At 36.4% G+C, this 14535-nt stretch overlaps 1 protein-coding gene across 2 annotated transcripts in view; it reads right to left on the bottom strand.

The window, feature by feature from the left end:
- CDK19 (cyclin dependent kinase 19) overlaps positions 1-14535 on the bottom strand; it is a 437090-nt gene that overhangs the window by 82203 nt on the left and 340352 nt on the right. For both annotated transcript variants that reach the window (XM_053710859.1, XM_053710858.1), the window contains exons 5-6: positions 6853-6910; positions 2768-2899 (exon numbers count right to left, since the gene is read on the bottom strand). In XM_053710859.1, the coding sequence (XP_053566834.1) occupies positions 2768-2899; positions 6853-6910 (190 nt within the window). The remainder of the gene's footprint in view (positions 1-2767; positions 2900-6852; positions 6911-14535) is intronic.

The raw sequence follows: 14535 nt of genomic DNA on the forward strand, positions 1-14535 counted from the left end.
ACCATATTTTCAGGTTAAGTCTGCACCCCACAACACTGGAAGAATGGCAAGTGATCAAGGCCTACTTTTATAAGATTATTGTTATTATTTTACATGATATTGTGGTTTCGGAAACAACTGAAACCATTTTGATAGAACTAGAACACTCCAGATGAAAATAAAGTGGCTACAAAAAATGTAAGGTAAAACTTCTTCTTTTACCTTGCTGTAGTCTTTTTTTTTTTTTTAGTGACAGTAACGTTTTTAACACCTAACAGGTGGGACGTTCACTTTGTAATTCACTATATCAAACAGTAATTTTGCCATATTCGTGCCAATCTTTCACTGATCTTCATGACAGATTTGACACAACTTTATTCATACATTTGGGTGTTCGCTGGTCGTTAAGAGATTTTCTGCTAGAACGTGCTATTAGAACCTCCCTCCTGCTGGCTTCCTAAAATAGTGTGGTGTCACCACTGGTGGCGAGACTGCACTATTGAGAAAACAATCCCCTTAGAAAGACCAGTGATGTACAGGGTACATTGCTGGTCATTAAGGGGTTAAGGATGTTTCTGGTTTTCCCTTCAGTTGCTTTGGGCGTCAAGCTCTGCTGGAACCTGTCTAATTATCTCCCACCTGATTTCTGTTTAGGAAATCCTCATGCCATGGTTCAATGCACCAGCTTCATTTGCAGTTCACTCTATGGGGCTGATTTATCATATCTGCTCGGCATCGCTAAATGCCGACAGCATAAGCATCCACTGCTTGGTAAATCTACCCCTATGCCTTTTCCCTGTGCATTTCAAGTCATTCCTGTCATGCCTGATGTCCTCTGCCTGTGTTCTACTGCCTGGAAGTATCCATTTGTAACTTTTTTGTTTTTTTTCCTGTTGAATTTATCCTGGACACAACAACATTGTATACTCTGAACTCTGCAACATATATCAGTTTTAAAAAGAACCAATATGGTGATTATCCAGTCATTTGCTACAACTGTATTATATACCCTAACCCTGCAACATAACTCAGTTACCAGACAACTATTACTGTGATTATCCAGTCTTCTGCTACAACTGCATTGTATACCTTGACCCTGCAATATATTTCAGTTACCAACTGTTACAGTGATTATCCAATCATCTGCCACAGCTATATTGTATACCCTAAATCCTGCAACATATCTCATTTACCAGATACATATTACTGTGATTATCTAGTCATGTGCTAGAGCCCTAGTGTATACTCTGAACTCTGCAACATATCTCACTTACCAGATTACTATTACTATGATTGCCCAGTCATATACTAATACTGTATTGGATACTCTAAACCCTGCAACATATTTTAGTTACCTAGGATCTATCACTGTGTTTATCAAGTCTGTGGTCATATACTCTGATACTCATTACTACTTGTTTTCTATGGAGTCTGAATATATTAATATTTGCATAGATATTCCATTTCCAATTCTTAAACCCTGCAGTATCTATCTGTAGTTATGAAAGACAGCATCTCAACTATCCCTGATTCCCAGGTCAATGGTCTTTGCCCCGAGGGTCCGTCTCCTGAAGTTTAAACACCGGATTGTGACAATTAGTTTCTGGAGAAGCAAACCAAATGACCCTTCTGTACATGGGGTCCAAATAATCATAATTAAAATACATTTCAAATTAAGACTGCAGGCCCATAGTTTTTCTAGAACAGAAAAGTAATAACTCTTTCCATGAAGTAGGACTACTGAATTGTGAAGTTCTGCCATATTATCAATAAGAGTATTTGGAAGTATATTTAAGCGTTCTTGGGTGTTCTATTCTTTAAATGCACTGCACTGCTAGATCTACAGTATCTATAATATTTGAAACCTAAAAAAAATTTGTATGTGCTGAATTTATCCAAATGTTCTTGTCACACAGATGGCACACAGACTAATCTCAGTAGAGGCAGTGCTCTAAATCAAAAGATAGGGAACAGAGGGATCCCAAGCCAAGGTCTTAACCTCCATTTTGCCTAGCAGTAGGGAACAATCTACAGGACTCAGGTTCCAACTGTGTTGGCCCAGTATATGTTGAGTCCTGATCTAGATGTGAGTACATATCATACACTTGCCAGTGCTGTTTCTATACATTTATAGGTCTGAACACAGACAGGAAGTCCAGGACCCTGTTGCCCTCTAGAATGTAATGTATATTATTGCAGCAGGATGGTGAATAGCAGCACAGAAAACTAAAAATTATTATATTTAATGTCAAGGAGTTGTTTACATGCTATACCCAGTTAGATTTCAGAACTATTTTTCCACATCAGCACAACAAGCTGTACAATGCACATATTTTATAAATATTTAAATAAACACCTTAATTTCCCTATTCCTGGCTTAGCCAACTGTACTGAAAATAATGGAATTTATTTTATAAATAAAATCTTACTAAAAAACTTGTTCTAAAAGGTGAAAAAGGAAATCCAGTTTACAAAGGTACAATAATATTTTTTTATAACTTACAAAATTATTTATGGCCATTAACTCTCATGTATCATATGTTTAATAATATAATAAACCCAATGTGCTGCTTATGATACTTTTTTTTAAATTTGTTTCCAAAATTATGAATGGTTTCTAACTATTCTCATGTTGCTTACAAAGGTGGATGAACTCATGAGGTAGGATGCTTTGGAGCCAATGCCAATAGCCTTTCTTTTTAAACATCTGCATGCCCTTGGGTGAAGAACTGCAATGTTATCAACTATTTGTTTTAATATTTACACACTAGATGAGTAAGCCACTTACCTATGGCCTTTGTATAATGTCGGGCACCAAGTAACAATTCTGGAGCTCTGTACCAAAATGTGACCACAACTGGATCCAAATCCGCTAGTGGTTTTAGTGGAGAATTAAAGAGCCTGGCAAAACCCATATCAGCTAAAAAAACAACAATAAAGACAAGGTTACTAGCTGCTAGCATAAATATATTTAATGCTTTTTTAGTCAACAATTATTTAAAAATAGTAAAATATTACATATTCTCAAACTGTAAGAGGAGCTATATAGACAGCTCTGCTGTGGTGCTCTTTGCCACTTCCTGTTAGCAGGAGGATAATATCCCACAAGTAAGGATGAATCCGTGGACTCGTCGTATCTTGTAGAAGAAATAAATAATGTTCACATTACGTAAGTTTTCTAAAATGTGTTTTTATGTAGATGAACAAACAAAAGGATACTTTATACTAAGCAAGTGTATTAGGTTTCCCCGAAATGTGTCCCTAATGCACTTAAAAGGGTGCATGGTACTTATGACACTTCTTCTGGGCCTACAGCAAAATCTACTGTGTGTGGGGGATAGATTAAAGGGTAGATAGGAGTATAGAAGGAAGCCAAGGGCTTTGTGGGATAAAAAAGAGGATATTGGTTTTCTGGGGGCAAAAATAAGTACAGGCATATTTTGTTTTATTGCGGTTCCCAGGTATTAGACATAATGCAATCGCACACTTAAAGGGACACTGAACCCAAATTTTTTCTTTCATGATTCAGATAGAGCATGCAATTTTAAGCAACTTTCTAATTTACTCCTATTATTAATTTTTCTTCATTCACTTGCTATCTTTATTTGACAAAGAAGGCATCTAAGCTTCTTTTTTGGTTCAGACCTCTGGACAGCACTTTTTTTATTGGTGGATGAATTTATCCACCAATCAGCAAGAAGATTGTTCACCAAAAATGGGCTGGCATCTAAACTTACATTCTTGCATTTCAAATAAAGATACCAAGAGAATGAAGAAAATTTGATAATAGGAGTAAATTAGAAAGTTGCTTAAAATTTCATGCTCTATCTGAATCATGAAAGAAAAAAGTTGGGTTCAGTGTCCCTTAAATATACTACAGTATAGTGTAAATATAACTGTTTATATGTGCTGGGAAACAAACAAAAAATAGTGTGACTCTAGGACTATAAGGGTTCCAAGGCTGAATTAATTCATAAATAATGGTATAAAAAAATACTCAACAATGTTTACTTTTATAGCGCACTGTAGGATAAAGGAATAAGCTATGCATGTTTAAATGGAAATGTTATACCAAGATAAAAAGAGTATTTAAAGGGGCAGTCAACTTATAAAATAGATAACTTCTTTATTACACATTCCCTAGCTTTGCATAACCAACATTGTAAAATTAATTTACTTTATAACGTCTAGTATTTAAATTTTGCAAAACAGCCAGACAGTGCTAGTCCATGTGTATCATATAGATAACATTCGGCTAAATAACAAGTTTTGCGTTATGGTGCGGTACGGCTATACAGCTGAAATATTGGCCATTGCGTGTGGAATGGCCGGTAACGCATATTACAAGTCGCTGAGGTTCGGCTATACCGGAAGCATTTTAGCCTTAACGCAACCCTCCATTCCGCACTCAAAAAATGACGTTTGACTGCGGGATTTTCCATAGCGCCGTATTACAGGTTGTGCGGTCCAGCTAAAATGCTTGCATTACAGCTTATACCGGCACAAGTCATTCTGCGATCTGAGACCAGTAGTTATGGATTTTGCGAAACAAAATTGTTTCACAAAACTTATAACTAAAATGTTACAAAGTACACTAACACCCATAAACTACCTATTAACCCCTAAACCGCCACCCTTCCGCATCGCAAAAACTATATTAATTTTTTAACCCCTAATCTGCCGCCCACCCACATCGCCGACACTAAAATAAAACTATTAACCCCTAAACCGCCGACCCCCCATCACCAACACTAAATAAATCTAGTAACCCTCAAAATGCCGCCCCCCCCACGTCACCAACACTATAATAAAGTATTGACCCCTAAACTTCCAGCCCCCCACATCGTAACTAATAAACTAAACCTATTAACCCCTAAACCGCCATCCCCCACATCCCAAAACACTAAATTAAACTATTAACCCCTAAACCTAACACCCCCCTAACTTTAAATTAAAAGTTACACTATAACTATCTTAAAATAAATAAAAATTTACCTGTGAAATAAAAAAATAAATAAGACAATTTAACCTAACATAACTATTCTAATAAAATTTAAAAAAAAATACCAATTAAAAATGCTAAATTACATGATTAAAAAAAAACTAACACTACGAAAAAATAAAAAACCTAAATTACAGATTTAAAAAAACCTATTACTACAAAAAAATAAAAATCTAACATTACAAAAAATAATAAACACTAAAACTATGAAAAATAATGAAAAATAAAGAAATTATCAAAAATAAAAACAATTACACCTACTCTAATAGCCCTAAAAAATAAAGGGCATTCAGCTCTTTTACTGCCCAAAGCCCTAATCTAAAAAAAAAAACACCCCAAAAAATGAAAAAAAACCTAACACTTACCCCCGAATATCTACTCACAGTTCCTGAAGTCCAGTCATCTATCCTCATCCAGGCGGTGAGAAGTCTTCCTCCAGGCGGCGCCATCGTCCTCCATCACGGGACCATCTTCTATCTTCAGCACGTGGCGCGGAGCTGTCAAGGACCGGCGATGACATCCAGCACGGAGCGTCCTCTTCATACGATCACCGCCATACACTAAAGCTTGAATGCAAGGTACCCCTTTAAAAATGGTGTATTTTGCATTCCTTTTGGCTGACATTTTCAAATCAGCCGATTTGATCAGCCAATGGAATTTCAGTAGCTCTCATCCTATTGGCAGATTTGAAAATGTCAGCCAATAGGAATGCAAGGTACCCCATTTTTAAATGGATGAGGATGGATGACCGGACTTCGGAACCGTGAGTAGATATTCTGGGGTTAGTGTTAGTTTTTTAAGTGCAGTAAAAGAGCTGATTGCCCTTTAAAGGGCAGTGCCCATACAAATGCCCCTTTAGGGGCAATGGGTATCATAGGATTTTTTTAGACTTAGGTTTTTTATTTTGGGGAGTTGGTCGGGTGGGGGGTTTTACTGTTGGGGGGGGACTCTGTAATTTTTGTAGGTAAACAAGCTGTTTAACTTAGGGCAATGCCCTACAAAAGGCCCTTTTAGAGGGCTATTGGTAGTTTATTGTTAGGTTAGGGGGTGTTTTTATTTTGAGGGGGCTTTTTTTATTTTTATAGGGCTATTAGGTGTAATTGTTTTTATTTTTTATAATTCAGTTTATTGTTTTTTTTAATCTTAGAGATTTTATTTAATTTATTTTATTACCGCTATATATAGGTATTGATATATATTGCACCAAAATAACATCATATATATGTAGAAATATGTATTTATGAATAAATAAAACATTCTTCTATGTGAAGAACATTAAAACATGAAATATTAATATTTTCATGTAAGATTAGCGCAGTTGAGAATATGCGATCGAGATTGTGCGCGAGTAGAGTGTTACATTTATTTCCACTTTTTTTGCTCCATTTACTTCTATGGGGAAATGCGTTATTGTGTGCGAGATATTCTTGTTTTTTTTTTTTGTGCGCATCAGGTTATTGTTTGTGCTAAAACAGTTTACTTTCAACTTGCAATACTAGCGCTACCCGACAAACACAAAAAAGCTTACTTCTAGCGGAGTTAGTGCGCAAGTGGGAGCGTTAAATACCACTTCAATTGTAATCTGGCCCTTAATTGGAATTAATTTAATTTTCTATTCATATTAAGTGTATAAATATTACAAAAATGGCTTTATTTCCAGCTATCACTTAAATAAGGAGGATGTCCTATGTATCTCAACCACACATCCATTCAAAACCCGGTTAGTTAATTAAATATTTTGTTTAATTTGTTTATTCAAATATTTATTAAGCTTTGTGTATTTCATATTAATAACTGGTTATGCAATAATTACAAGATATATTTATTTACTGATACAAACTAAAGACCTCATGCATTGCTAAATTATTTACCTATCTTGACTCTTCCTCTCTCAGGACCTTCCCCCATAACAAGGATGTTTGCTGGTTTCTGCAAAACATAAACATGAACTTAATTATATCTCTTTATAGCCCTTTTTTATTTTGCTTAGAGAACTAGAATATATTACATTTATTTATTTTAATTTTATAACGTATTTATCAGATAAGGTCATTTATTTTGTTTGTGTGGTGCACAAAGAAAAGTCTATTCTAGCAGCTTAAACTAATTTATCAATCACACATTGTTCCATGGCCTTTCAGTAATAAATAAATAGCATACAGCAATGTAAATAGAAACCACAACGATTTTTAAAATATATAAAGGATATAAAAAGCTGCAACATTTTTTTTTTTTTTTACTTTCAGTGATAAAATATATTATGGTATTGATCGTAACGGAAAATAAACTGGTTCAATATTTTCGCCATACAACTCAATATGTATTAATTTTTTTAACGCTTCTGAAGAGTAAGAGGCCTATTTAATAAAGGTCTTGCGGACCTGATCCGACAGTGTGGATGAGGTCTGACAGACCTCGCTGAATGCGGAGAGCAATACGTTCTCCGTATTCAGCATTGCACCAGCAGCTCACAAGAGGTGGCCAATGGGGGTTTTTCAATCAACCCGATCGTACTCGATCGGGTTGAATTCCGGCGATTCCTGTCTGCCTGCTCAGAGCAGGGGGACAGGGTTATGGAGCAGCGGTCTTTGTGACCGCTGCTTCATAACTGTTGTTTCTGGCGAGTCTGAAGACTCGCCAGAAACACGGGCCCAAAAGCTCCTTGCGGAGCTTAATAAATGGGCCCCAAGATGTAAAATGAACTCATGGAACCATATTTTGAGAGATGCTGTAGCACATAATCTTGTCATCTTTCTTGGATAGTATACTGTTGTCAGCCGTTGGCACAATCTTCATTATCAATAATCTTGTATGTAAAATGCAATAATAAACCATTTTATGCCATTGAAATGGAAAATCTCCATAACCATAAGCCAACAAGACGGAAGGATCCTATTTATTCTCTTAATACAACAACATTTTTTAACAAGAACATAACTAAGGCTGATATGGGATACAGCAGTAAAGATAAACTCTCATGGTTTGGAGCGTACAATTTTAAAACCCTTCTAGCTTAATTTTTTTTTTCTCTCTGTACGCTTTTTTGAAACAACCTCTTTTCATGAGGGCAAACCTAGATAGGTTTAAGGTTATGCACTATGGCGCAACAGCATTTGCAACAATACAAAACAAACTTTGTTGCCAACACTGCTGCCATATAGGCCTCAAGTCCCTAAGTGGTTAATATATTATGTGATCAAAGGTGCCCTGGAAAGTTGCTACACTTACTTAATAAAGAGAGTTTGTGTTTTAATCTCTGGAGTGCAGCCTTTACTTTTTACAGTTTGGCCTATTTGAGGTCTCAACAGGAGGAGTGACTATGAACATTAGCACCTAGACACTCAAGGTTTGCTGGAATAGTAGGTGAAGTGCTGGTCCCTGGCTTTATTCCCAGGAGTGTTCTATACAGATTTAATGTTGCAAGGTCAATAATGACTTGCTGGGTGACTGAAGTGAGAAAGAAGCTATGGCATTCAGATTTCTATATACAGTGGCAAAAAAAAGTATGAACCCTTTTGAATTAGTTTGTTTTCTACATGAATTGGTCATAAAATGTCATCTCATCTTCATCAAAGTCACAAGTATAGACAAACACAATGTGCTAATAACATGCAAACAATTATAATCTTTCATGTCTTTTTTGAACACATCCCATTAAACATTCCCAGCGCTATGTAAAAAGTAAGTGTACACTTGGGTTTAGCTAGTTAATACTACTTTGGCAGCAATAACCTTAACTAAGTGTTTCCGGTAGCTGCGGAAAAGACCTGCACAATGTTCAGGAGGAATTTTGGACCACACTTCCTTACAGAACTGCTTCAGCTCAACCATATTCTTAGTATGTCTGGTGTAATCAGTTCTCTTGAGGTCATTCCACAGCATCTCTATAGAGTTATGGTCTGGGCTCTGACTAGGCCACTCCAAAACACAGTCCAAGTGGTACAGCACAAAGATAGGTAGGTGGTGCAAGCTGTAGGGGTACCACACAAAACCCCTAAACTTGTAATATAGTCCAAAGAAGGCAGCAGCACTCACCAATTTATGCAAGAGATTCCATCTTTATTGGGATATTCAAAGAATACAAGACAACGTTTCGGACCTCTAGTCCTTAGTCATGTCAATACATAAATGCAGGTAACACACCTTAAAGTGTTAGTAATACATAGTGCATAATTATATAACATTATATTAGCCAAACATTTATAAAACCTAATTTCCCCTATTAATTTTTTTAAAAAAACGCTGTTTCACAGACCCGCTGGTTTTGTGTGGTACCCCTACAGCTTGCACCACCTACCTATCTTTGTGCTGTACCACTTGGACTGTGTTTGTATTGTTACCACACTGGTAATTTGCACTTTGATGTTATGTATACAGTGACTGATATAGTTACAAATTATGGAGATGTTAATTCAAAGATGTTTGCCTACACTGAGATGGAGGCTGCACGGATCACCAACCTTGCCCGTGGTTCCAGAGACTTCCTGAAAATTTCACCTGTGGAAGTTTCCACCAAACAGTTTGATAAAGTGTCTAAAAAGAAACTTGCCTGGGAATTACATTCTACTACACTAGCCGAATACCACAGGGTGGGACGTATCCCCCGCGGCTTAAGAATGAATGTGAGACCAACTCTTATGCTTAACAATACAGAATACTGCGATAAATTTGAATATATCTTGAATAAATGTTCGTTTGACCTGATGGTCCTAACTGTGGATTGTCTACAAAAAGAGATTGATACACAGCAGTCTGAACTGTTAAAGCTGGAGACAGAGTTAAAGGCAAGCCTAAAGACAGATGACCTAAACAAATTGGTGGAGACGACTAATAAAGCTGTGACTGAACTCCGTTCCGTGCTGGAAGCATGCAAACGTACCAAGTTCCTTTGTGATGAGGAGGACTATTCACTGGGGACAGTGTATCACTGGAGATCGGAACAGACCGGAAATTACGTCAGAGGAACTTCCGGTTATCGGAGACGGAGGTACAACAGACGCCGCTATGGCGGAACACCTAATATGAGCCAAGATCTGGGGTCCTCAACGGGGGACTCAGAGACAGACACAAGGTCAGACGTGGGGGTCGGAGACACAGGCGCAGCACCACGCAGGAGCAACCGGAACAGACGGGGAGCAAGGGTGAATCACTAGTTTTAAATTTATCACAGGTACAGATCACAGAGACTGAATCGTCACTGTTACAATGTGGACTTTCCTTTTGCCCTTTTTCTAAATGTGATTTTTTTGAGATAGAGAAAGATCTATTTAAATTTTTCAGATCACTTAAATTGAGATCTATGTTTTCTAATGATTGCTATATTGATAAACCTGATAATTGTGCAGTAAATTCGAGTGAGTTACATCTTAAAAATCTGGGTCTTAAGGTTAAAAGTAAATATATGCCATCAAATTATGATCATAGTATTGATATTTTTTCAAAATTGGTATTAGATGATGATAAAAATCTACAGCATAAAGTACATAAAAAGATAAAGACAAACAAACATGTAGATTTGTATGGTTATAATAGGTGTCATTTAGATAATGGGTCTATAAAAGCTCTAAAATCTTTACAAACAAATAAAAATGTTGTTTTAAAATCTGCAGACAAGGGCGGAGCAACAGTTCTTCTTGACAAAGATTATTATGTGAAAGAGATCAAGTCCCAATTATCTGATAACGAGGTTTACCAAAGTTTACCATATAATCCTATTTTTAACATTGAAAAGGAAATTAATAATAAGGTTTTGTATGCCTTTAAAAATGGTATCATTGGTAAAAAGGAAATTATGTTCCTATCTCGTGAATATGCACAAACACCTGTATTATATACCTTACCTAAGGTTCATAAAAATCTACAGGCCCCTCCGAGTCGTCCCATTATCTCCAGTATGAATTCTGTATGTTCTAATATTTCAATTTATCTTGATCTTTTGTAGAACTATCTAGCTCTTATATTAAAGATACGAGCAATTTTCTGGTTAAACTGAATGATTTAAATATTGCCACTCTAGATGTATCAAGCCTATACACCTCCATAACACATGCATCTGGCATAGGAGCAGTAAAAAAGGTTTTGCAGCAATTCAGCACGTTTAATAGCTGTCAAATAGATTTTGTTTTGGAACTTCTTGAAATTGTGCTTAGGTGTAACTACTTTTTATTTCAAGATGAATTTTATATTCAAAGACAGGGTATGGCCATGGGGTCCAATGTCGCCCCAACATACGCAAATATATTTATGAACATCTTTGAGGAGAGATTCGTCTTTGAGAACGATCTCTTCATTCTATGTGGCGCCACCTGGTGGCGCTACATAGATGATATATTTGGTGTGTGGTTGGGTGACATTGGATCCCTATGGGATTTTGTCAATCAGTTAAACAAAAAATTTTTGTCAATCAGTTAAACAGTGCAACTACACATATTAAATTTTCATTAAAACACAGTGAGGAAAGTATTGAGTTTCTGGACACTAAAGTTTACAAATTAGGCAATAATTTTGGAACAGATCTTTATACTAAGTCTACAGATAAAAATAGCCTGCTTCATTTTGATAGCTTTCACCCTGAATCGCTTAAGAGGTCATTACCTCGCAGTCAACTCCTTAGAGTGAGGAGAATTGTATCAGATGACAAACTGGTTAGACAGAGATTGAACCAGATGGGTGATAAGTTTAAAGTGAGGGGTTATCCCACAGAATTAGTTAACAAAAAGATTGAAGAAGTGGTAGCAGTGTCACGCAACAGTTTGCTTGAGACATCAAAACCTAAAGTTAAGATGAAATTAAAGCAGGATCGTGTTGTTTTTGTTACACAATTTAATGCATTAAGCAACAATATTAATTCTATTCTTAGGAGGCACTGGCACATCCTGAGTAAATGTAATCCCCATGTGACTGAATTTCAGTCAGGTTTTATGCCGGCCTACAAGAGAAGTAAGAACCTTAGAGATAGGTTGATTAAGGCTGATATAGGTACTTCAAAAACTAAAGTACAGAGTTACATCTCAGAAAAAAATATGGGGTGCTACCCATGCTTAGGCTGTGCGAGCTGTAACAGTATGGTAAAAGGTAAATTCTTTTATCATCCACGCACTGGCAAAAAATATAACATTAGGGGTTTATTTACATGCAATACTACTTTTGCCATGTACATGATTAAATGCCCATGTGGGCGGAGCTATATCGGAGAGACCACTAGGATGGTCCGCGAGAGAATATGTGAACATAGGTCTGACATCAGAAATAGTAAAATAAAAAATCCAGTAGCAGAACACTTTATTAAGGCAGGCCATAGTATATGTCAACTTAGATTTCAAATCATTGACCACATTAGTATACCAAGAAGGGGAGGAAATAGAGAACTTTTTTTAAAACAGAGAGAGGTATTTTGGATTAACAAACTGGAAACTATGTTTCCTATTGGAATGAATAAAGAATATGACCTGTTTTTCTTTAAACTGTATACGATTCTTTAAACTGTATAAGGTTCGTTTCTGCTTCTAATATTCTGCAATGTTGTTATTTTGCAACAATGTATAATAGATATTTTTAATATATATATATGCACTATTGTATGCTTGTCACTAGATGGCGCATCCTCTTTCAAGCCAGGTTACACTGTAGGAATGTTTGTGTATTCACAGTTAAAAAGTTAATTGGTAGGTGTGGTTTTTTAACCCCCATCTCTATATTAAGGTGTGTTACCTGCATTTATGTATTGACATGACTAAGGACTAGAGGTCCGAAACGCTGTCTTGTATTCTTTGAATATCCCAATAAAGATGGAATCTCTTGCATAAATTGGTGAGTGCTGCTGCCTTCTTTGGACTATAGGCCACTCCAAAAGGAAGATTTTCTTTTTTTGAAGCCATTCTGTAGGTGGATTTACTTCAATGTTTAGAATCATTGACCTGCTGCATCAAACAACATCTACTGAGCTTCAGCTGGCACACAGCCACCCTGATATTATCCTTTAGGATATCTTGATAAACTTGGGAATTCATTTTTCCCTTGATAATGGCAAGTGATCCAGGCCCTAAAGCAGCAAAGCTGCCCAAAATCACGATGCTCCTCCCACTTAACCGTTGGGATGATGTTTTCATATTGGTATGCAGTGTTATTTTTACACCAAAGATAGTGCTGAGGGTTCTTCCCAAACAACTCAACCTTAGTTTAATCAGTCCACAAAATATTTTCCCAGTAGCGTTGTGGAGTGTCAAGGTGGTTTTTGGCAAACTTCAGGTGCGCAGCAATGCTTTTTTGGAAAGCAGCAGCTTTCTTCATGGTGTCCCACCATGGACACCATGCCTGTTCAATGTTTTCCGTATAGTAGACTCATGTACAGAGATGTTAACCAGTTCCATTGATTTCTTCAAGTTTTTAGCTGTAACTCTAGGGTTCTTTTTTACCTCGTTGAGAATTGTGCTGTGTGCCCTTTGAGTCATCTTGGCTGGATGGCCACTTCTAGGGAGAGTAGCCACAGTACTAAATTATCTCCTTTTATAGACAATTTGTCTAACAGAGGACAGAGGAATATCTAAGCTCTTCGAATAACTTTGTAACCCTTTCCAGTTATATGCAACACAACAATTCTTGAAAGCAGGTCTTCTAAAAGCGAGGCATAGTTCACATCAACAGATGCATTTTGTGCATTGCAAACTCAAAATGTTTAAGTGCTTTTTATAAGTTAAAGTAGCTCTAACCCACACCTCTAATCTCGTTTCATTAATTGGGAACCAGGTTTGCCAATTTCCAAATCTTATTAGCTTTTGTTGAAGTTATTGGCCTAGTCGTCATACGTTTTGCAACCTATACTGTGTATTTGAATGATATATTCAATATGTACAAGAACAATACAATAATTTGCATGTTATTAGTTAAACAGATTGCGTTTGTTGATTACTGTAACTTAAAAGAACATAAAAGCAGATTTTAAGAGAAACATACTTTTTCTAAATCCCAGTAGTTCATTGCTGCTCTGGAGCAGATTCAACTGTATGTTTAACATCTTTGCATTTGGTTAAACATATAGTTATATGCAAGCAATAGTGATATAATAAAATGCTCTAATACAGTACTTTTTTCATGTTTGTGTCCCTATAATACAAACTGTTGAATTCAATATATAATCTGGAAGACCAAGAAAAATCTCCAGTAGAACCTCATATCACTACAGAGAGCCTGGAAGACTTAGCTGGTACTGGAGTAGTGGTGTACTTGTTGAGTATGTAGCAGTGCTTGCACTAACATGATTTACGTGGAAGGGTGAGCAGAAAGAAACCTTACCTGTGATTTCATCACAAAACGTCTATAGTTTGCCACACAACGCATAGATAAATAAATATTAAGCTCTTTGGCAACAATCACTAAAAGTACATGTGGAGAAAAAAAGAAGCATTTAAAGAACACCTTGCCAACTGTTAAGCATTGAGTGGATATATTATATTTAGGGTTTGTGGCTGCTAGTGGCACAGGACAAATTCTTGAAGCTAATGTGCCCCAGACAGTGAGGTTAAAAAGAGGTTGGCTTTTCTTACAAGACAATAATC

Source organism: Bombina bombina, chromosome 4 (genome assembly GCF_027579735.1).
Source record: "Bombina bombina isolate aBomBom1 chromosome 4, aBomBom1.pri, whole genome shotgun sequence".
NCBI classification, from domain to species: domain Eukaryota; kingdom Metazoa; phylum Chordata; class Amphibia; order Anura; family Bombinatoridae; genus Bombina; species Bombina bombina.